Raw genomic sequence first — 27,214 nt, 5'->3', positions numbered from 1 at the left:
GTATTTATTTGTGGAAAACATTGCATGACTTAGAAAATAAGAAAAACGAATCAAACGAGTAACCCGTAATAACGTTCTTATGTAATTTGCCAAACCTACACTTAAAATACGAACGAATACATACAACTTACATGCTCGTGGCTTACGTACACAAAACACGTTTTTTGCATGCGAAACTGAGCGAGTCAAAACTTGCGACTTTTCTCATACCACCCCGAATGTTCTCGTACATTCTAGTTTTACACGTAAAACTACTACTGCATTGCATTGCATTCGTGAGCGAATATTGGCTCAGCCAGTCTCAATGACGGTGCATAAGCGGAATACGTTTGAGATTCTCACCCAACCCCGAACCTTCTCGCAAATCCAACTTCTCCTATATAAACTCACCGTCTCACTTTCCTCTCCATCAGTACTCAACTTACGAGAACGGTGAAATAACTACCAAACTACCTACAAAACTACTACACATTTTCAAAAAACTTCAATTTACTACCAATTTTTGATAAAACCATTTCAAATTCACTTCATACATTTTGTGAAACTTCAAACTCGAAACACATTTTAAAGGTGAGTCACTTACTTCAAAATTTACCGACTAAAATCTCATCGTGTGTCTTATTAATCACATTTTAACAATTTTTTTCCAATTTTTTTTAGATGTTTCTCTCATTCCAACCTGCATCACCATCACCACGACGTCGTTGCCGAGGAGCAGCTTACGATCCTTGGGGGATCATGGGGAGACATTTCCCGACGTCCTGCTCGATGGAGGTGGATCGCCAAGCGGCTGAAAATGAAGAACTTGAAGCCCTAGACGCACTTTTGTCCACTCCACTCAGATTCATTTCCGCTCTGGCTGCAGCACAAAACCGCACCCAAACTGACGCCCAGAAACGTAAAGAAGCCGCCGCTGCCCCCAAGAAGCAAGAACTTTTCGAGGTCAAAATGAACGTGGAGGGATACAAACCGTCAGAATTGGATGTCAAATTAGTCCAGAATTCTTTGACCATTTCTGGGAAACATGAGCACGACGATGAGACTGGATCTGTGTCACGAAGCTTTACCAGGACGTGGAACATTCCCGAAGACGTTCAGCTGGAGGGGTTGACGTGCAACTTTAACTCGAAGGATAACACGATGATGATTTCCGCTCCGAAGAAGGTGGTAGAACTTCCTCCACCCGTGGAGAAGGCGATTCCAATCAGTGTCACCACCCCCACTGACGGAGAAACTGGGGATAAGACCGAGGAGAAAATTGAGGACCCAGTTACCACTACGCCCACCCCGGACGTATCTGCGGATATGGAGGAAGCCATGAACGCCGAGACTTCTTCTAACGAGCCAACTGTTGAAGGCTAAATTTATTGTGTTACATTTTTAAGTACTTCGCACGACATGCCATTTTAGATATTTACCTATTTCAAGTATTTACTATTTTGTAGTTCAGGTTTAATTTATGTGATCCTTGTTATGTATTTATAAAAAAAATTAAAAATAAAATAAAAATCCAATTTATGTAATCTTTAATCCTTACTTTACGAAAACTTGTTATGTATTTATAAAAAAATTTAAAAAAAATTAATAAAAATGCATGACCTATAATTTGATTTGGTATACTTACATCAATTATTTTGTCTTACCGTTGTAAGCTCACAATCCACCGTATCACATCTTTATTTCATAGCTTATCCATTTCATATGGGATTTATCTGTAAATACTTGATTGTTGACATAAAACGGTTGGATACAGCGACACGGCTACACGAGTTCAATTATCAGAAAACGTTGACATTGTCACCTTCATTAGGTATACAGATACATACGTACATCGTACGAGATCGTCGTCTCATATGGCATCACAACGTCAACGCTCAAAATGTCTGGCAACTCGTTAGGCATAACTAAACAGATTTCAAGATTAATGGATCACCTCACTCGGAGGTTCAAGTGCAAAGTTAAGCCGTTGGTGGAGGATGACTCAGTCAAATGGCGTAGGAGGCTCTAAATGTGGAACAGTGTCATTTTTAGTTTACGAAGATTCTAACCATGAGTCGAAACCAATGCATTCCATTCCGCTTAAGAGTTGATACACACAAACTTACACTTTTTTATGACTTTTCACCCCTCCTACAGACTTATGTACACGATATTTGGTTGCACAAATAAAATTCCTGTCTTCTCGATCTTTCGGGTTTAGTTTCACAAATATCGCATCCGGATCGATACCTGAAGTTTTTCTCTCCCTGACTTACAAAATGAATCCTTGGATTGATCGATTGGACTTGGATTCACGGTCCTTGGTTGACCAGTATCTTGGAACTGGGTGGGACGCGGACGAGTTTGTCGTCCCCACGTCCCGATTCTACTCCAGGTATCGCCACCCACGCGTCCTCAGGCCAAGCTCCTGGGTCCCTGACGGAAGGGATGGGACGGGCGCGGAGAGAAATGCGTCGAAAGATATCTTCTCTGTAAGTAACCTGCTACATATTTTATTATTTTAATTGACATTTTAATTTAAACGGCTGTAAAATAGGTCAAGTTGGATGTGCACCAATTTCGAGAGAACGAACTCACCGTGAAGACGAAAGATAACAATTTGATTATTTCGGCGTCTCATGAAGAGCGTGAGGATCCCCAAGGATTCATTTCTCGCCAGTTTACTCGTCGTTACGTCATCCCGGACGATGTCAAGTTGGATCAACTAGGTTCCATTAACACAATATTTAACTCTGCATCTCAATTATCATACATAATTTTTTTTAATATTCAGTATGCAACATATCTACTGACGGGATCCTGACGATTGATGCTCCCAAGAAATCTGGGCAGCCGGGTGGTGAGACAGTCATCCCTATCCGACCAACAGGTCGTCCTGCAGTGGTCACTTCGGCGCCAAGCACGGCTGCACCGACCACGCCAACGCCAAGTGCCCCGTCCGGCAAGGAGTCGAGGTCGCAAACTATTCCCATCGAGAGGGAATCTGCTCCAGCTCCACCATCGTCATAAATTTTATGCCATGCAATTTTCTCCGAAGATTTTGGAAATCTTCATGTATTCGCTTGTACAAATCATGTAATCATTAAATCGCTTATCAAAATTCGGACTAATCATGTCTAATCGTTAAGTAATCCTCAACCAATTCTGAACCCAATAAACACGTGCCTGCCTACACACTCGGCTACAATTCAAACTAAAGTGAAACACGGAAGTGAATTGATTGACACTATTTGTAGCTTATTTGTAAACACTATTCCCTACGCTAGACCATTAGTCATTTCTATACATACATACAACAATCAATTCTGTAATTAAAGCTGGTATTGGTCGTGCATACTTCAAATTTAGATAACTGTGTATCGTCCACTATTCTTAATTAGGAGCAAAATGGCTCCACGACACATTGCTTCGCTCTGTGTCATTGGTCTCATTACTGCGACAACCGTCCTTGGTCACATTGCTCCGCCACATTTTATTGCAAAACGTGACTCTTCCGCGGAGGATGACTCCCTCAGAAAAGAGTTACAATCTCGGGCTGAAAAAATCCCCGTGGAACGCTACGATTCGGATCCGATCCTTCACCAAACGGTATAAAATACTAATCTGGAGTTAGTGTAGATCCAAATATTTCTGATGTTTCGCAATAAAGGTGGACTCGGTGAATGAGAAATCCGTCTACAAGGATCCCCAAACTGACATGGAATACTACGAGACTGATCACTCTGACCGCAATAAAGCGGCCGTAGCATTGACAGGAGGGGAAGACAAGCTTCCCATCACTTCCGGTGGGGACAAAAGGGTCTTCGTGGTCATGAGGATGAGCAACATTGAAGGAAAACCAAAAAAGTATTATCCGTCCATCGCGTATTTAGTGAAACCGGACTCTAGTTCAGCACCTGCCGACCTTGTAGAGTCCAAGGGGATCAAGTACGCGGTGGAATGGGCAGTTTGGAACGATGGGGTCCTTCAGGGTTTCAAATACGTAAACTATTCATGCTCTTAAATTAATTATATGGCAGATTTCCGTATAACTTAGGAATTTTGCTGTGCAGAGCTTCCAATTTGCCGTGTGTCGCTACAGTATTATCATTCCGTGCAAACCTGAGCTTCCTATTGCAAACTTTACGGGTTCCACTTCTTCGTCACAGTCCTCTGCGACTACGACGGAAAAACCGAAAACTACAGAAAAAGTTGAGGAGAAATATCCGCTAAATGACTATTCCGACTTTTTCCTCGACCTTGATAACAAGATGAATGGAAGGTTCCAACTTGTCGGGATGGCGTTCGATTTCCTCAATAAAGCCGTGGATGGAGTGGGTGCACTGTGGTGCGGGATTTCTGGCATGGTTTTGGGGCAATGGTGAGGGCAAACAATTTCAGTTGTGCAAAATATACATTATTTCTATTAATATGTCTGAACCTAGTCACGGATATGATCCAAAAGATGGGTACACAAAGTCACAGGTTTGCCGAATTCTTGTTATATTCAAATGCAATTACTAACTACTTCATTAATCAGATCGGTACTCCAGTGATTCGAAGTGACGGAAAAATTATGGGTGAGTTTTTGACGGTACAAATTACTCTAAAATACTTTAATAGAAAATTCTGTTGGAATTCGTTAGCCGCCGGTGCAAGTGAGGCGTTCGGATCGGACGGTATTTTGGGGTATTAATCCTTATTTCGACAACATATTTACTTAGAGGATGATTTTATATTAATTAACTTTTAACTAGAACCGTGATCAACTCCGTCTTCACGGCAAACAAGGATGTACCCAAAGCTCTTCTGAACGCACCGCCACCGCAAGATGTTCCCATTGGGGTGCAGGACGAAGAGCAGACGATTTACCTCAACGCTCCTCCTCCAGCCAAGCGGAGGGTAACGCGTGGCGAAACTGCCCCTGGACCTCGAATGAAGGGATGGAGAACACAATACGCCAAAACCATCGAGCCCAACATTATCTTCAACAAAGATAAGGACATCTTTTACGGTGAATCAAGCACAACCGATTTCCTGCACGTGCATGGTCTTCAATGATAAAAATAATGTCTATTATTTTCAGGGATCGGACATTGTCCTCCATCTCCCAAAAGTTCCGCCGATCTTTACGACACTGCCACCACGGAGGAACTCATCATCAATTTTTACATGGTGCTTCTCCGCAATGGATGCATATCACGAGTCAAAATGGTCATCCCTGCCCTAAAATCGGAAGGTATTTATATTTATGCATGAATTTGATTGAGCGCATAACCCGAATATGTAAAAATGCATGCATGTAAATGATATGTACTATAGGAATTCTCGAATTTAAGGACAAAGCTATAAACGTCGTGGCCGGAAATAAGCTGACGTAAGTGACATCCTATACTTTCGCCTGGCTAAAAATTTCTAGCCATTGCATTATTTTTTTTTCACAGAACTGAATCCAAACTGACATGGATAGAAGAACAAAAACTCACATCTGCCTTTGAAATCAATGCGGTATCCTCCGCTTACAAAGAATCTCGAGACAAACCAGATCCCGAACCTAAAAATCCACTCGATCAAAAAATCACAAACAGTGTAAAATTCCTAGAAAAATTTTCCGTAAATTTTATCACTCTCGCAAAGTCCAAAGCACCCAAACATTTTATCCGACTGCTTCGCCACTTGGTGCAAATTCTCCGCTCCGCAATGGAACGGCTGGGAGAAGACTCGCAAAACTTGGACGAATGCAGCGGTGATTGTTCGAAGGATAAGGAAATCTTGAATAACGATAAGTTAGCGGTGATGGGAATCATTAAATTCGTTATGCATGGTTTTCCCACGGCGGATGACCAGGTTTATGCCTCTTTGAAAGAATTCATGACAAAGAATCGGCCCCAGATTGAGACAGCGTTGAAGGAATCTAGAGTCTAGTAAAATAATAATACAACCCCCACCAGTTCTTATTTATTTAGTCATTGATTGTGTATTCACTAAATTCATAAGTATTTATTCTTTACACATGTTTGTGTTATTTATAAATAAATAAATAAATTCTGGAAAGCCTGTAATAAATGATTTTGAATGAGTGTTATTGTCAATCTTGGCCATTGTTTAAGTACAAGCTATACATATTTGTTACTTAATTAGGCAGGCGTTCTACTCTCCATCCACGATGGAGATGCGATCCGCAGATGGGATGCAGATAAGCAGCATCCGACTTGTCTCGTTATTTTATGGTTTGCTATTCATAATTGGACCAGGAGGAGATTGTGACGTAAATTCTCCCGTTGTTGTCGCCCATTTGGAGAAATTGGCTGGTGCAATTCCTATCGTTCGATTTGAATCTGACACTGTGGTCAAGCAACAAGTTGATAAGGCCAACAGCATATCAAAGTATACGCTGTTTGGAGATACCGAAGTTCTGTATGAGAGAAGCTCGAACGATAAGAATAAAGATGTCGTCATCTTGACCTCTGAGGAGGATAATATTCCATTCACTACTTTTAAAAAGATTTACGTCGTTTTGAAAAGGAAGCCGGATTCGGACACGTATTTCGTTAATTTGGCACTTTTAAGGTACAACTTTTATATATTTACTTAGGTAATTAAATAAAATCCATTTGCCAAAATGCCAACTTTCTCTTCAGGCTCGCATTGGAAAAAGAGACGGAAAATGTAGTCGAACTCTCTGGTAAGAAATTAATCGTGGAGTGGGAACGTTTTGACGAACATTTCGCGAACGGACGACCATCCATTACATTCTTTTCGTTGCAATGCGCTTCCTCGTTTCTTGTGCCGTGTTCCTTCAACGATACGATCTTAACTGCGGAGGAGAAAGCTGCAAAGGCTCCCAAATTCGTGGGGAAGAATATCCTCCTCGCATCCATGACGGAGATTGAGTCGCATAAACCGGAAGTTGAAAATGGTGCGGATCCCCTTTGCAATGGATACCTTTTCTATGATCTCGCTTGGAAACAGGCCGAGGGCCATGGATCTGGGAGAGGGTTTTTCCAAAGTTCTGGAAGCGAAGCACCCCCGCAGCAACCGCAACAACCATATGCAGCTGACGTCTTGGTAATGGCGATGAATTAAATATTTACTTGGACAAGACAATATTTAAAATGACATTACTTTCTCCTCAGTACTACCCATCCCAACCTGTCGACAGTGGTGTGGGTATCTTGGGCGGTGTTTTATCCGGGATTGGAGGAGTGGTTTGCGGAATTGTGTCGTTTTTGGCGAGTTGTGCCGATGAAAGGGCTCACCATTACACGATGCCCATCGGAATGGCAGCAAAGGAAGGTTGGGACAAGAATACGTGGCAGATAGGGACAATAGGACGAAAGCGGCGTCGTCGGCGAAGTGGTAACGAGACTTATTATTGTTATTATTTTAAGACATGTTTTACATGCAATATGTAAATACAGCTTCAGCCGATCTTGAAGTCGCGCTGGACTACCCTGGTTGGAAAACACAATATAAAACCCCTAAAAAAGGCATTTTGTCCGAATCATCCGGAATTTTCTATGGATTTGGACACTGTCCTTACAAGCTAGTTGACGCAGAAGGACTCAAGAAAACAGGTGGGTCGGATTTAGAAGTCGTGGATTACTATTTAACAGCCCTACGTGCCGACTGTGTGACATGGATGAGAGAATTTGTCATAGAACTGATCAAATCAGGATATCTCGTCGTGACCAAGGACAAAGGTCTCGAAGTAAATACAGCATTCGCTTTGTTGTAAGTGCATCACTGATTTTTTATTTAAATTTATTCTGAAGACACGCAAATACTTGATATTTAATTTCAGTAAAGAACCGAAACTTTCCCTTAAAGAGAGCCTCCTCCTCTCAAGTGCCGCAGAGTTGGACGCCTTCTCTAAAATTTTCTCGGAAGAATCCTCCAACCCGACGTCTTCACCAAAATCACCCGACGGGAAGATCCAAATCTCAAAAAGTGTAAACTTCATTGTAAAAACGGGATTGAAAGCTTTGGAGAGAACGCTGGAGTACACGCCATCCCACATCACCGTTTTGAGACGCCACCTCCTGCAAAGTTTCAAACAAGTTTTTACTAAATTATGGCAAGATTTGCACAACCTGGACCGTTGCACGGACGATTGTGGGAGCGACAAGGAGAACAATCGTAACGATAGATTACAAGTTATGGGACTCATTCAGTTCATAAGGTATGGCAGTGGAGCAATCAAAACTTCGGCGGATGTGAAACCATTCCACGACAAGTTTTACACCAAGAATTTCAACTCCATAGAAAAAATTGTAGATTTGTATGGTTAACAAGTTATAAAATTATTTATGATTGGTCAGGGTTAAAGATTCATTAAACACAAAACGAGAGAGAGTTTCAACAATTTGTTTACGGAAATTCGTCCATTTCTTGGAATCATACATACGCACGCATTGTATCAAAGTCACAATTCACCATCCCCCATTTCAATTCGATACGGATGTTAAATAATAAACAACAAATTTCTTTCCATTGTTCACTAATTGGAAAATTAACAATAATATCCCACCTAAAGAGCGGTACTTGCCCCACTCACGCACACGCGTAGTTAGCAATGGCTCCCAACAGATGCAATCTGGTCTTGGTGACCTCGTGCATCTGCCTACTCAGTCAGTTGGTGAACTCGTCATCCATCAAGAAACGGAATGCACCCAGCCCAGTGGCGTCAATTATAGAAGAGAAAATAAAGTCTGTCCCTGCTGAATTGTTTGCCTTGGACAAAGTGTTCCTGCAACAAATTGATAAAACGAACAAGGTGAGCAAGTACACTCTCCAAGGGGAAGAGACCCCCGTATACGAGAGGAACAATGAGGTCGACAGTGGGAAGGAGGTCGTCGTATTGTCCTCGGAGGAGGATAAACTACCGTTCAAAAAAATGAAGAGGGTTTACGTCGTGCTGAAACATACCGAAGGGAAAAATTATGTCGCCTGCTTGGCGATCATCAGGTGAGACGCTATACGTAATTTCAAGACATTATCTAATGCAAATTATGTGGATATCGCTACATATATTGTTTGAAGGGATGCCGCCCCTTCTGACAAAGATGCGCAAATCATCGAAGGAAAAAGCAGGGTTATCGAATGGAGTATTTTCGACGAACATATCATCCACGGGCGACACATTTCGAGTCTTTTGACCATAATCTGTTCCGCAAGTATGACAGCAAATTGTCTCTTTAATGCCAGCGTGGTGACAGCAGCGCCAGATAAGTTTGTCAAGTCGCCACCATACAAGTCAAAGAGCAGTCCGAACAATGTCAAGGAGGAAGTTGAACTGACGCCTTTGGTGTCCGGAGATGGGTCAGATCCCGTAGAAAACTATGATACGTTTTCAGACTTAGATGTTAACCGGTTTGAGGGGAGAGGATTCGGGTAATTACTACATGTTAGATTTTAGCAGTGCAAATTTTAGTGGGAAATTTTATTGTAAAATTTTGCCATTTGGGGTTGCAGTGATTTCTTTAGTGCGGTCGGTCAAATTGGGCTTTTGCCGACGGTGCTGGGTGGTGCTAGTGGGTATGAACAACAATCATGATGTGATGGTCAGTATAGAATAATTAAAATATTCTCACTCAGGATTATTTGTACTGCGCTGGCCATAGTGGGAATTTGCGGTCATGGAAAGGGATCTACCGACCTGAACATCATTAACGAATCGGGCGTACCACTTGATCCCAACATGATTCAAGAATTGGTTGGTCGCAGAAAGAGAGGTTATTTTTTCAGAAGTAGTTCATCAGTTAAAAAACCATAAAGGTGACGTTTTTGCCCAATAATCTTCAGCAACGGACACCACAACACCGTCGATTGATTATCCCGGATGGAAAACACAATTTGGAAACCCCACCAAAGGACTAATCCTTGCCAAGGAGGAAGAAACATATTTCTTCGGGTTTGGAAACTGCCCCTCCCAAAAACCTGACGAGGCGGCGTTATTGAAATCCGCCAAAACTGAGGATGTCATCAGTTATTATCGCACCGTATTAAGGACAGATTGCCTCCCGGCCACATCTGGTCTTATCAATGGCTACGTATCACAAGGAATTATTAAACTGAATGATAAAAACATTGAACTTGTCGCAGACCATCGCTTCCTGTGAGGACAAATTGCGTTTTAAACTTAAGTGAGCTAAATATATTTCTTATGCGTTATCTAACTATTTTCAGAACCCAGGCAAAACTGGGACTTCCAGAGCTTATCATGGTGTCCGGCGCTACCGAGCTTTCCGCTTTCTCCATCGTTTTTCAAGATCACTATAAACGAGGAAAATCGCCCTCCGCCCAAGTGGGACCAGACGGGAGCAGAAAAATTTCAAAGTCGACCGGTTTTATCGGAGAAGTGTTCCTAACTTATCTCAAACTTGCGAGGCAAAGTGCACGCCACCATGTAGCCACTCTGTCCCGAACTGCGGTGCTCAACTTGAACACGATATTCACAAAACTGGCCCAGGACGAACAAAATTTACAACGTTGTGCGGATTGTGTAGAAGGAAAAGAAGTAAATTTAAATGACCGCTTGTACATTATGGGGCTGAGCCTTTTTATCAAAAAGGTAAATGCGTATAAGTAGCATTTGTTACTAAAGAACATCAAAATATGCACCCACAAACCATTAGCTAATATTAACAACATTTTTTTCTTTAAGGGACTCGGGTTTGACGAAAAAGAGCCAAATATTTTCAAAGCCTTCGAAACTTTCTATAAAGGAAATGCAGACAAATTTGAGAAATTCGTGAATGTCTATTCCTAGACATTCGTTCTGTATTTATGTTCAAATTCCCACATAATTTATAATCCATAATAAATCATTTGTTTAATTTGCATACATACATATTTACATATCGAATAGTAGTAATTTGTCCAATAATTATTATCGCTCAACTTCCCGAACTATTTGCATACGTACTCGCAGCTGGCCGAGCTGCCATTGACTGTTTTGAACTTGTCGTCGTTATTCTTCGGGACGATTTCCGGCTCTCTTTGGTCACTCCGCTGCGGTGTCGCTTGGACATTGTGCGGGGTTCGTTTTCCGTCGCGTTTAAGAGATCTTCCTACAAATAAAAAAGGTCTATATATTAAAATTCTTGGAAATTTATGTTTAATATAACTATTGCATTTAATAAAGTTACCTCCTTTCCGCGAGGTTTTGCTCCCGTTTTCTTGACCGGAAATCCAATATCGGCCAAATTAATTTCATTCTTGGTAAAGGCTTCCATATAGCTCTCCTCCACATTTTGATGCTCTGTAGCAAATTCTGTGATATCCTGAAATACAGATGTATTTTAAGTGGTTAAAAAATGTCACATAATACTTAATTAATATAATTGTATGTCAAGTCATGTTAATTAACTAACCGCAGTAATGTATGCCATGTCTCTTTCTCTGGGACTCATCAAAGCCTCAAAATAATTGGTATCATCTCCCGGAGCCTTTTCAACATTGTCTGCCAACGCTTCATAAAGTTCTCCCTCTCTTTTGGCCGCTTTTTTCTTGATCTCGTTCACAAATCGGTTCATCAAGCCGCGTTTTTGCGCCTCCACGATAGATCTTCCAAACTGATTTTGCAAGGCTTCTTTCTCCTTGAGAACGAGGGTCATCCGTTGTTGAAGGGTTTCATTGGAACATTCCACCATGCGTTGGGCATGCTTGAGTCGTTTGCACTGCTCATTGACATCCCTCAATTCCGTGGCAAGAGCTTCAACGTCGTCATTCACGTGTTCAACAGACCATCGCTCCATGTCCTGCTTCCACTGGACTGCGGAGGACACGAAATTCTCATATTTTGCTTTGAAATCTTCGCAATTCTTCTTACTACGAAGTTCCATCATTTTCTCCTTCTTTGCGGAATCTTTCATCACGCAAATAAGGCCGAGATTGTGTCGAATCAAGTCTTTGAAATATTTTGCGAGCTCTTCCGCCGCAATACGATGGTTTTCTATTAGAGATTGGATCTGGGATTCTTTATTCGTCGCGAGAATGACAACTTGACGTTCTTGTTCTTCGTCCTTTTTCTCGTTTTGGTCAAAAAGACGGCGGTCAAAGGAGGTTTCGAGACGCCGAATTTCACGAGCAAATTCCTTCCGCATGTCGGACACGTCTTTGGCATGTTTCCAATAAAGGCCTCGGATTATTTGGTAGAAGGCCATCTGGGCTTGGCGAATCTCCTTTTTCCGACCCATGAGGACTTCCCGCATGACGACTTGGATCGCCCAATTGTCGTCTTGGACGTGCTAATGACGGAGAAAGTTATGAGTTAAAAAATATAATCTACACAGCTTTCACTTTAGTTTTTTGTGCAAACCTTCATGAGACTCAAGTGGTGTAACCGGATGTCTCCGAGTTTTCGGGAATGCTCCTGCTTTAGAAATCTAAGCTTTCGGTTGTACAAATCTTCTTCGCCGTCTTTCATTTTCTCGACCTATTTATTATGAAACTTGGTAAACTTATTATGTAATTAAATATGTACCACTTTATGTACATACAATGACATACATCTTGCAAGTGTGCATCGAATAAGGCCGCTTTTTCCTTCTCGAGTTGAATTTGTTCCATCAAGAGGTTCCACATTTGGAACATTTTTTCACGTTCCAACATGTAATAGTTTCTCTCTTCGCGTTCCTTGTCCATCTCAGCCTAGTAAAAAATTGTTAAATCTTACCAACTTTTTGGAACGCTATATTTAAACTAGCGACATGAAATGTAAAAAAAAGTACCTGTAATCGAACCATGAAGCCGAGCAAGGCTGAGAAAAACAAACGACAATAATAAATATAAATAAATTATCTATTGTTAAATGATAATTTCAATTCAAATAAGAAAATGTCCAGGATTACCTGGACGAGCCATTTCCGCCGGAAGTAACCCATCCGTCACTTTCCCTCCCTTTCCTTTCTTCCCTTTCTTGCCCATTTTTACAATTTTTCGGTGAAATTTATGAATTTAAGTTCGAAGAATTTAGGCGACAATGCTCAGCCAAGATTGTTTGACAATTTATCATAATACAAGGTTACGACAGTTGCTTCGATAGCCTCAAAAACTTCCATTTTTGAAGTGCTAATTATTTGGGCCGTCGCTAACGGTAATTAAAGCACACAAATTTCTAACAGAACGCCGAAATAGCCGATTTCACATTTACAACTGCACTGATATTTACATTTTATTAACATAAAACTTTGATAAACTATGAAATACACTTACTATTTTAGTAGTAAAATTAGTAGTAGTAAAAAAACCTACTCCAAGCAACTTTGCGGGGCCTTTTAAGATAGCATTAATATCTAAAAGCCAGACTATAATGAACGATTTGCATATAATTTTTAGCCCCAACCAGGGCTTATGCAATCGACCTGTCCGTCTGTCTGTCTTTCAATAACTCTCGAGCGAGTTGGCCGATTCTTACCAAATATGGTACATGCATGTATCTGGGCAATCCAACGACCAAGTTCGAAGATGGGTTCTATCAGAAAAGATTTAGACCAGTGTTGGTTATATGAGTGGGTGAGGTATTATGCACCAAAATTTCAAAATTGTGATAGTAAGCTGAAATTTGACATGTAGCGTGATAATGGAAGAATATGAAGTGAAATTGGAAAATTTTTCACCCGAGGGGGTGACCCATACCGATTTTCAGAAATTGTCGTAAGAATCTAAATTTCGGCACGGTTGACGGTGATACTTAATGACTTCTCATGGTAGCATGAAATTTTATCGTAAATGAACGTAAAACAATTTAAACCTACAGGGCAGACTTGATATAGCTGTTAAAAGCATAGCATAATAATATTGTTAAATTTTTACTCATTAATTTATGATCAGTATGAAAACGGAATTGGCATGTGTGGGAGTTATCAAATTACTCGTTGAGTAATTTTCTCGATACATTTTGAATTTAATAGTAGTTAGGAGTTGTCAAATGATATGTAGAGTTATTAGTATGCTGTAATTTTAATTATAAAATTAATAATATGCCATTATAGAATAGCATTTTCATGGAACATAAGATGCCCATGAAAAATGGTATGTTCAATATCGAGCGGGTGAGGGATGCGGAAATAAGAGTGTAAGTGGGATAGTGAGGAAAAAGGGACGCGTGGGTTCTGTTGAGAGAAGTGGGAAGTATTTTTTAGTGGTCGGTGTGTAGAAGTTAAGGAGAGCTAAGATTCCTCTTCCGCAAAAACTTAATTAAAAATATTTGATTAATAATTGTTTAGTCCATATAGTTGATTTCTCGTTGAAATAAATTGATTTGAGAGTAAAGCCAAAGGGTTATCGTCAGTTTATTTGCGGATTTCAAGCTATTTGGAATCAGAGAAATAGATTTTTATAACTTTACATCTCCTACGTTCTTTTCACTGTGCTTCGAAATCCTGTTTCTTTTGAGAGTGAAAGCTAAATCGGGTAGATTGGTCGGATCTCAACAATAGCCCAAGTCAGGCCAAGTTGTGGATATTCTTATAATTAGTATCAATAAACAGCATATGTAGCAAATTTCAACTTGATACGACGATTTAAAAAATCCGTATGGGTCACCCAACAGATCCTCCAGATGAAAATTGTTGCTATTTTAACTCATATTGTTCCATTAGGAATGTTCCAACATCTCTACCAATTTTCGCTTGATTTAATGCATTTCAAAAATTGGGGTCACCCCATAGGGTCACTCCAGATAAAAATTTGTCAAATTTCAATTCATATTCTTCAATTTAGACCAACAAGTAACTTCCATGCCAAATTTTAGCTCTATATGACGATTTTGAAAAATAGGTATGGGTCACCCCATAGGGTCTGTCCAGATGAAAATGCGTCTAATTGCACTTCATAATCTTCCATTAGTAGTCATTAGCAATCCCCATACCAAATTTCAGCTCGATTGGATGAGTTTTAAAAATCGGTATGGGTTACCCCCTAGGATCTCTCCAGATGAAAATTTTTGAAATTTTACTTTCAATTCTTTCATTAGAAACCATTATCAACCTCTGTACCAAATTTCAGCTTTCTACGACAATTTTGAAATTTTGGTGCACAATATATATCCCACGCACTCCGATGACCCCCACCGGCCAACCACTTGACCGATCATGCCCATCTCCGAACTCAACCTTACTTTTTGCCCGAAGATGAAGTATACAAAATTTCAAGTCGATAGCTTTTGTTTAAAGAGAGTTATCGTGCCTACAGACGGACAGACGGACGGACAGACAGACATCCTGACAAATCTATAAGGCCATCTTAAAAGGCCTAAAACTACTAAAATTTTTTAGTAGTTGGCTTGGGGAGTAGAGGAAAAACCCGATGTTGGTGGGTTGGGAAAACCTTTACTTGATCCGGATAGTGACTATTAGTGACTGCACTGATTCTTGTATCCATGGTTAAAAAATTAATTCGTGGGAACGAAATGTGAGTGCACACTGGTTGCAAAAGGTACCAGGGTTTTCGAAAATTGAAGTTTTTAGGCCTTTTAAGATGGCCTTATAGATTTGTCAAGATGTCTGTCTGTCCGTCCGTCTGTAGGCACGATAACTCTCTTTAAAGAAAAGCTATTGACTTGAAATTTTGCATACTTCATCTTCGGGTAAAATGTAAGGATGAGTTCGAAGATGGGTATGATCGGTCAAGTGGTTGGCCGGTGGGGGTCATTTCTATCCAAATGCGTTGCCCTTAACTACCAAGCACCTTTAGAGTAGGTTAAATTATGTAAGATCTATGCAAGTAAAATATTTGTAGTTTGAGAAATATCTATAGTAATAATTTTCGGTAATTTTAGTATGAAGATTGCGACTGACCTCACTCAAAGCGTTTAAATTGGAGTGGAGTTTCAGAAATTTTCAACTTGGAGACCCGATAGGGTAACCCCACGGATTTCTAAAATTTGTCGTAGGAAGCTGAAAGTTTGTACAAAGGTTGCTAATGGATTGTAACAGAAAAAAATGAATTTAGGTTGGAAAAATTTTCATCTTTAGGGACCTAATTGGGTGACCCATACTGATTTTTCAAAATTGTCATATCGAACTGAGATTTGGTAGAGAGGTTGCAAATGTGCCTTAATGGAACAATATGAAATGAAATTGGTAAAATTTTTATCTGGAGCGACCCTATGGGGTGATCCATACCGATTTTTAGAAATTGCTTGATGAAATTGATGAAATCTGCACGTAATACTTACAATTAGTGGCTTGTCATTAAACAATTTGAAATTAAAAGTTAGCTAAGTGCAAACAGAATGACCCTGAGAACTTTTTTTTGCTATGGACCCCCTGAAACATTTGTATTTAAATTTTGATAAATTACAATAACAGCTAGTGAAGTACATACGTCCAAACAATGCAAAAAATGCGTGCATTCCGTGCGTCCCGTATGTCAAGGGTACCTATGAGGGACCCATTATATCTTTTACACATATCCCTTCATTGTGGGATAACCAAAAGTCGTATCAACATTGGGTTTGGATATTTTTTATCCAAATGCAATTGTCCGAAACGAAGTTCAGTAAGGAGCCGCTACGTGACCTTTTTGACCCAAAGTTTTTTTCATTTTGTCGAGAGTTATCGTGGTGGCAGACGAACCGGAATGACGGACGCCCAGAACACAAAATTTCATACCCTGCAGTATGTTATGTCCAATCCATTCGGTGCAAAAAAATTATTAGCAGTTATACTATTTGTTGACAGTTGTACTACTTTTATCGAAATGCCAATGTAATTGTCTATATATCAGAAACCATGTTCCGAAATTTTTTGTTACCCAGTGTGCCAAAATGACCGATCGGCAAACAATTAGGAAAGCCAATGGGTATATCTTGTAGAGAATTTTATGGGCTTTCTCGTGATACCGTAATTTTTTTAAATTCAATAAACTGAGACCGCTACATTAATTTATGCATTGGACATAACAATTGGCACTTGGTAGTACGTATTATGTATATGCAAGTCGTTCATTACGGCTTTCCGTGAGTATTGCCTTCTTAAAAGGCCCCGCAAAGTTGCTTGAAGTAGGTTTTTCATCGTCGAAGTAAGCATCGTGAAGACTGTGAAGAGACGAAGTTGCAGTTAGCATTTAGATTATTACAAAAATTATCACAAGTAATGATGGGAAGTTCCTTCACTCTCTGATTGTCAAGAATTTACATGAATTTTGTCAACTTTTAATTTATTCATACTACAAATACAAAACCCAGCCTTATATTTGTAGCTTTGTATATTTGTAGCCTTATATTTGTAGATTTTGTGTTATTTTAACATAATTAAGCATGTGCCCCTTCCCATGATGTCGCAATCGAAAAACTGACCTCAGATTCGAAATCAGCGACCAAAAAACTATAAGAATCGACATTGACCCAATGCTAACGACGTCGAAATAATTAATTGAATTATTCGTAACAATTGTAAACATTTGAGATAGGCGCTATAAAATATGTAGGCAATGTAGGTATACATATATAGTAGTTATATAGTATATAGCACAACTTCCACCTGTATAACTGTGTATAGCTATGTATAACATATGTGTATGTATATAACTACTAAATATATATATACATAGTATATACAGGGTGGTTTAAATGTCACGCAACAATGGAAAATTTTCCGATGGGAAAAATCCCTAAATCCCCATTAGTTACAAGATTTTGGATTAAGATTTTTATAATTATTATCAAAACTGATGGAAAACTGATGACGAAATTCTTAAAACATTGAATTTTAGAGACAAAATTTCGGTAACTAATGGAAATTTACAAATTTTTCTCATCGAAAAATTTTCCATTGTAGCGTGATATTTTAACCACCCTGTATGTGATATATAGCTATACACAGCTGTATACCTATAGCACGCGTGTGCTATATACTATATGTGAGGCCGCTTATCTCAGGTGCTATTAATATACATAGGCTATTAATAGCACCAAGTCATACAGTATGACTGGGTGCTATTTATAGCAGAACTTTCACCGCCCTCCGGAGGGTATAAAAGGAGCTGCACCAGAAATTTTTGTCAGTCTGCGGGAGGAGCTCGTGGGGGACGTATCCCTGGGTGAGCTCCCCATTGCAGCTGCGCCCTTGGGCCGCCCTGCCTCTCTGGGGAGTCGGGTCCACCCGTGGTTTGTCCCACAGCCCCGACTCTCTTCCCGTTGGAGGGGTGGTCCGGAGGAGCAACGCTGCAAGGGGAGAGCCTTACGGGAAGGTCCCCCCTCCAATGCTCCTCCCACCAAGCAGGCTCACCGGGTGGGGAGCCGGCGGGGCTTGCCAAAAGTGCGGGTGGCGCTTGGCAAGTGAGAGGGGCTCTCTACCTCCAACCCTTGGGTGACGCCGCTCTTTAGCGATACCTCCCCTTGGGGCCGGCCGGGTTCCCGAGTTCGAAGCCTTAATGGGGGCCGATTTACGGGTGCGCTCCCACCTCGTAAGGCGAGGGTCAGACGGGCCCCCTAGGGGAACGCGGTTGCAGAGGCGGCGACGTGGGCAGGGCTTTCCCGGCCGGTGGAAGTAGACCCCCGCGGACGCCCGAATGCGTCCGCGGGGGCCGACCCGCGTGGAGCACAAGGGAGCGACGTCCTCGTCGTGTGCTCTGGAAACGCCCTTCTCAGGGCGGCCAACAGCTCCCCCCCCCCTTATAAATGCATGGCATGGCGACAACCTTTGTCGCCATGCCATAATTTCGCCATTTCTCGTCCGATTTCCATCAAATTTCGACAGAGACTTCTCATTGGTGTTGTCGACATGTCGCAATGCTCCACCTACCGCCACCACCTTGTTTTCGCCAAATTTCGTCGCCATGCCATAACTTCGCCATTTTTCGTCCGATTTCCATCAAACTTCGACAGAGACTTCTTTTGGTGTTATCGACATGTCGCAAGGTCACACTCATCGCCACCACCTTGTTTTCGACAAATTTCGTCGCTATGCCATAATTTCGCTATTTCTCGTCGGATTTCCATCAAACTTAGACAGAGACTTCTTTCTGGTGTTATCGACATGTCGCAAGGTCACACCCGCCGCCACCACCTTGTTTTCGCCAAATTTCGTCATTTCTCGTCCGATTTGCATGAAATTGAGCACAATGCTTCTTATTGGTGTTATCGACATGTCGCAAGGTCCCATTCATGATCATACCCATCCTCAAATTTGACAGGTACAGGAAGTCTATCCTTCAGACAAGCAACGTCAACCGGTGCACAACCGGCAATGTTGTATAGATAAAGATCCATGGCCTCCTTAATCTGCCTTTGAATCACCACGGAAGTCTGATCCACCACGATGATTGAAAAATTGTCCGGGCTGTGCATATTGAGCAATTTATACGAGTACTTCCTATTGATCATCAATGGACGATCCGGATAGCACCCAAATCCTTATCAAGCAACATTTCAGTAATCAGTCGTCGTTCCTAAAACAAGAAAGAAAAGAAATGGTGATGTTTAACTCCAGTTACAAACTGAAGAATTATTTTTTAGCTTTATGATAAAGTGTTAAAGTTAAACTATCAAAGACAACTTGACCTTTTGACCCACCTACCGCGTATTATTTTCTTCCTTCCCTAACAAATCAAGTTTTGTTCCTTCAATTTTTTCTCGACAGGCTCGTAAAAACCCTTCGATAATCATTTTTTTAATTAGAAAAGGCAGTTTTCTTATTTTCTTCCAGCAGTCTTTCAGTGAGGAGAAAAGACATTTTGGTATTTTCTCCTCACTAACTTTGATTGCTTGACATAATACATCCATGATTAAAAAATTAATTCCAGAATCGAGAGCACGAAATGCGAGTGTTGACAATTTTTGTGCGGTTTGTTTCTGGGCGACAATTTGTGCGACGCACACTGGTTCCAAAAGGTACCAGGGTTTTCGAAAATTAAAGTTTTTTAGGCGTCGAAGCAATTGTCGCAACCTTGTAATTATTACTAAAGTTGTCAAGTAACCTTGATGCTCAGTAGAGATTCAAGCTACGAAATATAAATTTTTAAGCTATAGTTCCCATGCTTGGAATAGCTAGGACGATTTTCATTTTTAGAAAAAAAAAGTTTTGTGGTGACGTCGAAAACCAAATTCAAAGTTTGATGTTCTCATGCAAAAAATGGTAATAATTTCTTGGTCCTTTCTGTCCAATAAATCACGATTTATTTAATAAAACTAACGGTTTCGAAACTTATCACAGAAAATAAACCCATGTCATACAATATTATTTAAAAAAAGATATTTTTACTTTCATGAATTTATACTATTTAAACTGAGGATATGCCGTAGAGGTTTGACCATTTGACCGTCCAAAAAATCCTGTCTGTGGATTTCCCACTTTACCAGCACCACCCACATGATTGGCTGTATTACTGTATAATATTTCCTCCTCGTCGTCGTTGTCACTTGACTCTTCCTCCTCGATTTCCTCCCCATCTTCACCCTCGACACCTTCATCGTCATCTTCGTCATCAACCACTTCCTCCTCTTCTTCCTCGTCCGAATTCTCATCCTTCCCATTCTGATTTTCGTCCGCGACCAAAAACGGGAGAAAGTTTTGAGTCGAAGTTGCAGGATTGGATTTAGGCTTTGATTTTGATTGAGCAGCGTTCGTCTTTCCACCCGACCTTATGCGGCTTAACGTGTTGGAATTTTCCAAAGCGTTTTCTAGTTTCTAAAAATTAGTTTATAAATATAAGTTGAATCTTCTTGAGATGACAAAAAATTCAGACAAAAATACAAATCATATACGGTATCCAACTTACTGCAGTAGTTTCAGGAGAGAGAAAATGTGTCAAACTTTTCCCACCGGTATAAGTCGGCATCTTTTCTAAAATTGTGATCGCCTTCTCCATCTCGCCTTGTTTAACGTAGTGTTCTACTATCAGTCCACAAATGTCGCCGGGACGGACGCCATTGTCAGGGCGAGAATCTTCCAGCATTTTTCCTAACTCGTTCAGGGCAGAGTCAGCGTCAAAGTGGAGAGTGCTAGAATTATTTTTAATTATGAAGCACAAGTGTGACATGGATATTAAATATAGTTTGTAATTTTCTTACTCTTTAATTTTCAGGAACTTTCCAATCACATTAATTTTTCCTTCTACACTTGCACAACGGTCCTCATATTGTCGAGCACCACAGGCAAGGAGATTGTTCCACGATTTCGCAGCGTTTCTATATTCCTCGACCGCTTTTTTATAGTCTCGACCAGATTCTATCTCCGACTCGGCTACAGTCTCATAAAATCCGGCTGAAAAAAAACCATCCAAGCGTTATTCACTTAAAACTACGTTTCAAGTAAAGAATGGGATTTTATACTAACCCAAACTTTCGAATGCTTGGGCTTTCGTGTAATATTGGACGATGGACTGGACGACTTTAGGGTTCTTTCGCCAATCGGTGGTTTGGAGGTAGTGGGCAGCAATCATGTAAACTGTATCATAGAAAAAGTTTGTTAATTATTATGTTAAGTTATCAGTCAGAAGAATGATTTCCTTTCTGCTCTTACTGTCTCTGTGTCGTGAAACGTTCGCATAAAAGATAATTCGTTCTGTATCACCACTCTTGACTAGAGATTTAATCGCTTCGATCTATAAAATTGGGTCAATAATTAATTGTACACCTCATGAATTATATTACAATACTACTCGCTTGTACCTTATTTCCGGCCTGTGTGTACTTTTTCGCAGCGAGATGATAATTGCCCTGAATTGTACAGCTTTCTCCCATTTTCTCCAAAAGTCGGACACGAGTATGCTCATCCAACCCGATCCCTTTCGGCGCAGTGAGTCTTTCCGCGATTTCGTCTGTGATTGTAAAATTATGTTGCACGCAGAGATCCATGGCTTCGGGATACTGGATAAAAATATTCAAAATATTTTAGATGCATGAAGGTAAAAAATAAATTTAGGATGTTTCACCTTATGTGCTGCACAAAGCATGTCGAGAGCTTTGTCGATTTCGTCATTCTGTACAAAAAAGTTGGCACACTTTTGCAAGAGGAGGGGATCCGTGTTCATATTGGGTTGATCCATAACGTCACGAACGATGGCTTGCAGCGCTGAAAACTCTTGAGCACTGTGCACAGGATGAACAATTTTATTTCACAACTAATTTTTACGCTAACTAGATTGTTCTTCTACTCACGAGAATGCCAAATCCAACGCTTTCGATTGATACCCGGCCTTATGATAGAGCTGAATCGCCCTGCTGAAATACGGTGGCTCCACAGTTTCGAAATACTTTGCAGCATCTGCTTGCTCACTGGGGGATGCTTTGAGGCTCAGCGACCACAACTCGTCCACCAAGTTGTTGGCGATACACATACGGATTCCATGGCCGTATGCGCCAGCTCGGGAGAAAAATTTAATTGCTTTAAGAAGTTCACCATTGTCCTCTAACGTTCTTGCCAAGTGGTACCTAAAAATAGTATCAAAACTTTTATGAAAAAAATCTCTTTGTTTTTCCAATTTTTTGGAAATTGTTGCGGATTTTTATTTTGCGGTGATGGTGCAAGGTTACTTATGCAAAGTTTACGTACGCGGATGCCTTGTCGTCCACCTTGTTTGCGACTTGGACAGCTTTTTCGTAAGAGCCTAAATAGCACAAGAGCCGCACAAGGGATAACCAGTCGTGGGCAAGTTCATAATATCGAAGGGATGATTCAATGTCGCCAGTACTTTCCAAATATTGGGCCCACCATTGATAAAGGTCCCTGTAAATCACGATAAGTAATGACACAGGACAAAATAAATGTGTACTTTGATGCATTAAATTCATACTTGTCCTTTTTCTTGACAATGTACGACTGCAACTGATCTGGGTCATCCACCAGCATCCTTGGAACTTCGTACCGATGAGTCTCCGCCTTTTCGTACGCTTCAATCGCTTCAGGTATCTTTTTGTCATATTCCAAACTTTTTCCGTAAGCGTGATACGTACTCCGAAGTTGAATTCTGCAATGACTTTCGCACAAGCGGATTGCTTTCTCCCATTTTTCCGACATTACGTAGAGTTCCAGGAGGAGGTCGTAGCGGGCAGCTTCACGGTATAAAATTTCTGCTTCCTCCTAAATTATAAAAAATGTAAGTTATTTGATATTTAGGTGGGTGTTGAATTTGGAACTAAAAATTACCAGCATTCCTAATTGAATAGCCAACTGGGCGACATGTGTCTGTGGTTCTTTTTCATTTTCGATGACACGCCGCACTTCTCGAGCTATTCTGGCCTCCTTCATTTTTGCGAGGCAAAGCAACGCCACGTCCATTCTGCGAGTCTTGACACAGTTTCGCACCATGTTGGAGTAGATTTTCTCACTGCAAAACAATCTCCCGTTGTATAGCAAAGAATGTGCATAAAAGAGATTATCTATCTGTAGATATTTACATACTTTTGTATAAATCGGATTGCCCTTAAAGCACCATCGATATCGTCGAACAGGGTGTGATACAAATATTTCATGAGGGCAGCGCGTCCTTCTTTATGTTCGTCTTCGACACCATCAAACTCGGCAATTATTTGCTTATCGATTCGAATTTTTAGTGAATTTTGTGGAATGTAACGCTAAAAATTAAATACTTGCATTAATAGTTTTCATCATGCTAATAAATATGTAGATGCATAATTAATTAATGAACCTACACTTTTACTAATCTCTCCATCCTTCAAGTCTCTCAATTCCGCAATTCTGGAAGCCGTTGCTCCATTTTCAGCCAAATAAATACAAGGCACTCCCAGTCCCACTAGAAATTTCCCATCCAAATCTACTCTCTTTTCATGAATTAAAATCCCCTTCTCAGAGTCTGCAAATATCGTGATTATGGCGTGCTGCACCCCGCGTGGAAGTTCGATATCCGTCGTCCTCCTGTAATTTTCGTCATCGTCACTCCCACCACCCTGTCCAGAGACATATTTCCTGGATAGTTTTTTCTGCAGGTCGTCCTCTTCTTCGTCCTTATTCAACGTGCTAGATTTCCACGGTCTCCGGATATCTTTGCAGGGGCGAATGTACTTCACGGAAGACTTTAACGCTTTGTGTCTGACATTGTTGGAAGATTCGACGTCCTTTCTGAGTTGTTCAAACGATTCGTTGTCCAGTATGGTTTGCAGTTCTTTTGAGAGGGTGCGGACTTCGAGGGCGATATAAGAGGGATTTTCCTCCTCCCAGAAAAACTTTTCCACAAATTGTGAAGGAAAATTGACCTCTTGGATGGCATTGCTAGCGAGGTCCATCACATACAGTTTTGAGTCAGGTACGAGGTTTACCTGCGCAAAAATTGGTGTCAATATTCTATAAATCGAATATTATGCAAAATAAGAATTTAGATATGTACTTTTGCCACAATAAAACCAGTCTTGGTCCCATTGCAGTTCGTATTTGCACTCATAATTTCCCCAAGTCGTTCGATATATTCGTGCAAATTCTTTGGCGATGTATGCAGTTTGGCTTCTCTTCGTCCAATGTGCCAAATTTTGATGTGACCGTACTCACTTCCTGAAGTTAAGTAGTCTCCGCCAATCGCTAGTGTAATGGGAGGACCTTCGTTTCCGGTAAACGCGAGCGTTTGCTTAATTGTGCCCTGAAAAGTTCGAATTTGAATCTGTCCCAGTTCTTGCATGTAGAGGCTCATTTCCTGAACAAGAATGGAATCCGATTTGTTTGCGAATGAGCCTATTCAATTAGAATTATTTAGAACTTGGACTTGTGTATAGTTTTATTGACATTTATACCGACAAATTTGTAGTTGGTGGCCAGTTGTGGTCCAAATTCATAGGTGACAACTTTGCTCCCATTCCAAAATACGACATGGGCTTCGGATGTGGTGACTCCTTTGATTTGCATGTCCACCTTGATATCGAAGGATTTCTTGTGGGCGAGAAGTTGCACGGACAAAATACTTGGTTGGGTTTGGACGACGCTAACCTGAAAATATACAATTTTACCTTGACCTTAGTGGTTTAACAGATCAAAGTTCTGTTTTTATCAATTTTGTCCGTTGTTGCACCTGGTGACTAAAATGAAAGCAAAGCTCTTGTTCTTGCAATAGAATAACGTCCTGTTGTCCATTGACTGCAATGACTCCGGAAGCGGAGGGGCACCATTTCGCACTCTTTGAACTGCTCGGAACCATCGTGACGTTCATCGCCTCCCAGTGACCATCCTCAGTTTGGCGACATTCACCCTCGTCCGAAAATGGGGGTTCGACCTTTAATTTATTAGTTTTGGTATATTAGTTAGTAATATTTAAAATAATATATTTATAGACTTAAAACCTCCTTCCACATGACGAGTTTCCCTTTATTCGTGCAGCAGCAGATGACGCCTAAAGGTGACCACGCATAATTCAATACTTTTTTTCATTCATTTGTAATTGTTAAATTATTGTACCGTCTTTAGGATGATAATCTAAGCTCACGAAAGATTCGTCGTCCCCAATTTCATGCGGTTTCGCTTCCAGAACGGTGTTTTCAGTCCCAACGATGTCCATTAAACGTACCGTGGGCTCTCTTCCAATGACTGCAAGACTACTTGTCCCAACCCAAAATAACCGGATGTCTCCTCGTCCCCCAATTTTCATCTGCTGTTAGATAAAAGATTAAAAACTGGTCTTAAATAAAATTTTATCTGGAAAACTATAGAGTGGACCTTATTAATTTCGTTCAAGTCTCCGTCCGCACTGACTCGAAAATGACCCATAATTTGTGCCTCGGTCAAAATAATGAGTTGTTCTTTAGGCGCAAAGAACAATAGGGATTTAATGCTGGATCCGGATGAAAGAATTTCTTCGTTTGACCCACTTTCCTTGAGGTAATAAATTGTTCCTGTTCCATATTTTTTTACATGGTCAACAGTTAATTTCATAATAAGTATGTTGCTAATTAGATAGTAATTATTACCACTTAAAACAGCAACAAAAAATGATTTCTCATTCGGAGGTAGGTCATCACTAGGTCTCGGAGTTTGTCTCCCGTTTCTGTCGCCGCCACGATTTCGACCAGTTTTAGGTCTCCAATTTGTCATCATTTCCAATGCCCTTTCCGCGTCATCGTCTCTGTAAATATTCATAAATTAATTACTAATCAGCGTAATACGCAGCGTTTCTTTAAAAATCTACCGAGTTTTCCCAGGAACACGAGCTGTCTGACGAAAAACAATGTGACAAACAGGATCTTTGAAATCGTGGATAAAATGTGTTTGTAAATGTCCTTGAGAATCGCTCTTCCAAATGATGAGAATTCCCATGTTGTCCGAAGAGACGAGTAAAGCTCCATCGTTGGACCACTCCATGAGCATAATGGTAGCATTGTGACCTCGAGAACCTTCAAACAGTTCGCCCTCCTCGTGATTCCATATGACCACTTCGCCAGTTTCGTGACCTAAAGTTTATTTTCAAAGATTAATCTAGCTTAAAATTAGTTTTAAAAGTTAAATTCTAACCCATGGCCAAAATCTTGCTTTTTGGGTGCCATTTAATCGAAGTGATTTGTATCCCTTCTTGGGTGCTGGCGTCAACATTGCTCGTCTCTTCTTTCTAAAAACGACAATTAAAAATTCCGTAAAAATAATATTTAACGAAGGAGTCGAAATGTGCTCAATTATATAAACATAAATAATTATGTCTCCTTCTTACGGAGTGGTCATACACGGAAACACCGGATCCGCCCTTATCATCAGAGTGAGACATGGCCAAGAGCTGATACTCCGAATGCCAATCCATGTCCAGAAAGATGCGTTTCCCAAAATAATTGGATGGGCCATCCGGGATTGTGATTTTGCTATCAAAGTAAATCGACATGATGGCGTGGCGTTGATTAAAATTCGTTTATAGGGACAGTAATATCTTCTTGGAAGTAAAGTTATGTATACGAGTAATTATAAGTGATTTAATTAATTGCACTAATTAGAACACCTTTGTGCACATTTTATTTTTCTTGCTGAAAAATAGTCTAGCTTTGCCTACATATAAAGAATGGCACGACAACACAGTTGCGTCCCTTCTATCTAAAAATATATATATTTAGTAATAAGGATGATGGAATAAGGCGCACATAGTTTGTTTTCACTTATTTATTTTAATATGTACAGGGTGGTTAAAATGTCACGCTACAATGGAAAATTTTTCGATGGGAAAAATTCGTAAATTTCCATTAGTTACGAAATTTTGTCTCTAAAATTCAACATTTCAAGAATTTCGTCATCAGAGTTCCATCAGTTTTGATAATAATTTTATAAAAAATCTCAACCAAAAATCTTGTAACTAATGGAGATTTAGG

General features: G+C 40.4%; 7 protein-coding genes across 9 annotated transcripts; 5 read left to right on the top strand and 2 right to left on the bottom strand.

The window, feature by feature from the left end:
- The first annotated feature begins 401 nt into the window (after window positions 1-401).
- LOC110848451 (heat shock protein 23) lies at window positions 402-1,536 on the top strand. The gene is made up of 2 exons (XM_022095674.2): window positions 402-570; window positions 661-1,536. Exon 2 carries the CDS (start codon window positions 661-663, stop codon window positions 1,360-1,362), a length of 702 nt encoding a protein of 233 aa, XP_021951366.1. The 5' UTR covers window positions 402-570; the 3' UTR covers window positions 1,363-1,536.
- Window positions 1,537-2,114: 578 nt separating this feature from the next.
- LOC110848689 (alpha-crystallin B chain) lies at window positions 2,115-3,193 on the top strand. The gene is made up of 3 exons (XM_022095958.2): window positions 2,115-2,471; window positions 2,537-2,708; window positions 2,774-3,193. The coding sequence occupies exons 1-3, from the start codon at window positions 2,259-2,261 to the stop codon at window positions 3,007-3,009; spliced, it is 621 nt and encodes a 206-aa protein (XP_021951650.1). The 5' UTR covers window positions 2,115-2,258; the 3' UTR covers window positions 3,010-3,193.
- A 141-nt stretch (window positions 3,194-3,334) lies between these two features.
- LOC110849530 lies at window positions 3,335-6,512 on the top strand. Of its 2 annotated transcripts, XM_035850803.1 has the most exons (10): window positions 3,335-3,588; window positions 3,650-3,982; window positions 4,053-4,360; window positions 4,425-4,464; window positions 4,520-4,559; window positions 4,626-4,668; window positions 4,737-4,993; window positions 5,066-5,218; window positions 5,302-5,356; window positions 5,424-6,512. In XM_035850803.1, the coding sequence occupies exons 1-10, from the start codon at window positions 3,388-3,390 to the stop codon at window positions 5,902-5,904; spliced, it is 1,911 nt and encodes a 636-aa protein (XP_035706696.1). In that variant the 5' UTR covers window positions 3,335-3,387; the 3' UTR covers window positions 5,905-6,512. The 2 variants fall into 2 exon arrangements, with proteins under 2 accessions (XP_035706696.1, XP_035706695.1); XM_035850802.1 differs by having other exon boundaries at window positions 4,520-4,668.
- On the top strand, window positions 6,146-8,326 carry LOC118432947. The gene is made up of 5 exons (XM_022096950.2): window positions 6,146-6,549; window positions 6,621-7,047; window positions 7,116-7,338; window positions 7,401-7,713; window positions 7,784-8,326. The coding sequence occupies exons 1-5, from the start codon at window positions 6,146-6,148 to the stop codon at window positions 8,268-8,270; spliced, it is 1,854 nt and encodes a 617-aa protein (XP_021952642.2). The 3' UTR covers window positions 8,271-8,326.
- A 1,147-nt stretch (window positions 8,327-9,473) lies between these two features.
- Window positions 9,474-10,783, top strand: LOC110849132. The gene is made up of 4 exons (XM_035850635.1): window positions 9,474-9,713; window positions 9,784-10,096; window positions 10,168-10,552; window positions 10,646-10,783. Exons 1-4 carry the CDS (start codon window positions 9,680-9,682, stop codon window positions 10,748-10,750), a joined length of 837 nt encoding a protein of 278 aa, XP_035706528.1. The 5' UTR covers window positions 9,474-9,679; the 3' UTR covers window positions 10,751-10,783.
- Window positions 10,784-10,846: 63 nt separating this feature from the next.
- On the bottom strand, window positions 10,847-13,384 carry LOC110849131 (dynein regulatory complex subunit 4). The gene is made up of 7 exons (XM_022096505.2): window positions 12,834-13,384; window positions 12,714-12,742; window positions 12,493-12,633; window positions 12,302-12,418; window positions 11,355-12,230; window positions 11,130-11,264; window positions 10,847-11,051 (listed from the first exon to the last, which is right to left on the bottom strand). The coding sequence occupies exons 1-7, from the start codon at window positions 12,907-12,909 to the stop codon at window positions 10,878-10,880; spliced, it is 1,548 nt and encodes a 515-aa protein (XP_021952197.1). The 5' UTR covers window positions 12,910-13,384; the 3' UTR covers window positions 10,847-10,877.
- Window positions 13,385-19,989: 6,605 nt separating this feature from the next.
- On the bottom strand, window positions 19,990-27,063 carry LOC110849130 (intraflagellar transport protein 140 homolog). 2 transcript variants are annotated; one of them, XM_035851119.1, is made up of 23 exons: window positions 26,572-27,063; window positions 26,379-26,472; window positions 26,056-26,317; window positions 25,838-25,992; window positions 25,587-25,762; window positions 25,329-25,521; window positions 25,214-25,263; window positions 24,946-25,146; window positions 24,671-24,863; window positions 24,274-24,611; window positions 23,582-24,205; window positions 23,331-23,503; window positions 23,076-23,256; window positions 22,723-23,009; window positions 22,482-22,655; window positions 22,088-22,360; window positions 21,862-22,018; window positions 21,599-21,796; window positions 21,450-21,531; window positions 21,264-21,374; window positions 20,999-21,191; window positions 20,707-20,929; window positions 19,990-20,615 (listed from the first exon to the last, which is right to left on the bottom strand). In XM_035851119.1, exons 1-23 carry the CDS (start codon window positions 26,734-26,736, stop codon window positions 20,205-20,207), a joined length of 4,914 nt encoding a protein of 1,637 aa, XP_035707012.1. In that variant the 5' UTR covers window positions 26,737-27,063; the 3' UTR covers window positions 19,990-20,204. The 2 variants fall into 2 exon arrangements, with proteins under 2 accessions (XP_035707012.1, XP_035707013.1); XM_035851120.1 differs by having other exon boundaries at window positions 25,329-25,518.
- Window positions 27,064-27,214: the final 151 nt, after the last annotated feature.

Source organism: Folsomia candida, unplaced genomic scaffold, assembly GCF_002217175.1.
Source record: "Folsomia candida strain VU population unplaced genomic scaffold, ASM221717v1 Fcan01_Sc004, whole genome shotgun sequence".
In the NCBI taxonomy this organism is placed as follows: domain Eukaryota; kingdom Metazoa; phylum Arthropoda; class Collembola; order Entomobryomorpha; family Isotomidae; genus Folsomia; species Folsomia candida.
The sequence above is the reverse complement of the archived record's forward strand: the minus strand, read 5'-3'. Positions and strand labels throughout refer to the sequence as shown.

Excerpts from the sequence above, each read along its gene's own strand:
- LOC110848451 (XM_022095674.2), top strand. The coding sequence starts at position 661 with ATGTTTCTCTCATTCCAACCTGCATCACCATCACCACGACGTCGTTGC.
- LOC110848689 (XM_022095958.2), top strand. The coding sequence starts at position 2,259 with ATGAATCCTTGGATTGATCGATTGGACTTGGATTCACGGTCCTTGGTT. Across the intron at positions 2,472-2,536 it reads CGTCGAAAGATATCTTCTCT|GTCAAGTTGGATGTGCACCA; the intron begins GTAAGTAACCTG and ends GCTGTAAAATAG. Across the intron at positions 2,709-2,773 it reads TGTCAAGTTGGATCAACTAG|TATGCAACATATCTACTGAC; the intron begins GTTCCATTAACA and ends TTTAATATTCAG.
- LOC110849530 (XM_035850802.1), top strand. The coding sequence starts at position 3,388 with ATGGCTCCACGACACATTGCTTCGCTCTGTGTCATTGGTCTCATTACT. Across the intron at positions 3,589-3,649 it reads ATCCGATCCTTCACCAAACG|GTGGACTCGGTGAATGAGAA; the intron begins GTATAAAATACT and ends TTCGCAATAAAG. Across the intron at positions 5,357-5,423 it reads GTGGCCGGAAATAAGCTGAC|AACTGAATCCAAACTGACAT; the intron begins GTAAGTGACATC and ends TTTTTTTCACAG.
- LOC118432947 (XM_022096950.2), top strand. The coding sequence starts at position 6,146 with ATGGAGATGCGATCCGCAGATGGGATGCAGATAAGCAGCATCCGACTT. Across the intron at positions 6,550-6,620 it reads GTTAATTTGGCACTTTTAAG|GCTCGCATTGGAAAAAGAGA; the intron begins GTACAACTTTTA and ends CTTTCTCTTCAG. Across the intron at positions 7,714-7,783 it reads AATACAGCATTCGCTTTGTT|TAAAGAACCGAAACTTTCCC; the intron begins GTAAGTGCATCA and ends ATTTAATTTCAG.
- LOC110849132 (XM_035850635.1), top strand. The coding sequence starts at position 9,680 with ATGATTCAAGAATTGGTTGGTCGCAGAAAGAGAG. Across the intron at positions 10,097-10,167 it reads GTCGCAGACCATCGCTTCCT|AACCCAGGCAAAACTGGGAC; the intron begins GTGAGGACAAAT and ends AACTATTTTCAG. Across the intron at positions 10,553-10,645 it reads TGAGCCTTTTTATCAAAAAG|GGACTCGGGTTTGACGAAAA; the intron begins GTAAATGCGTAT and ends TTTTTCTTTAAG.
- LOC110849131 (XM_022096505.2), bottom strand. The coding sequence starts at position 12,909 with ATGGGCAAGAAAGGGAAGAAAGGAAAGGGAGGGAAAGTGACGGATGGG. Across the intron at positions 12,743-12,833 it reads GGCGGAAATGGCTCGTCCAG|CCTTGCTCGGCTTCATGGTT; the intron begins GTAATCCTGGAC and ends TGTTTTTCTCAG. Across the intron at positions 11,052-11,129 it reads CAAAACCTCGCGGAAAGGAG|GAAGATCTCTTAAACGCGAC; the intron begins GTAACTTTATTA and ends TTTTATTTGTAG.
- LOC110849130 (XM_035851119.1), bottom strand. The coding sequence starts at position 26,736 with ATGTCGATTTACTTTGATAGCAAAATCACAATCCCGGATGGCCCATCC. Across the intron at positions 24,864-24,945 it reads GCTTTCATTTTAGTCACCAG|GTTAGCGTCGTCCAAACCCA; the intron begins GTGCAACAACGG and ends GTATATTTTCAG. Across the intron at positions 22,656-22,722 it reads ATTGTCAAGAAAAAGGACAA|GGACCTTTATCAATGGTGGG; the intron begins GTATGAATTTAA and ends CGTGATTTACAG.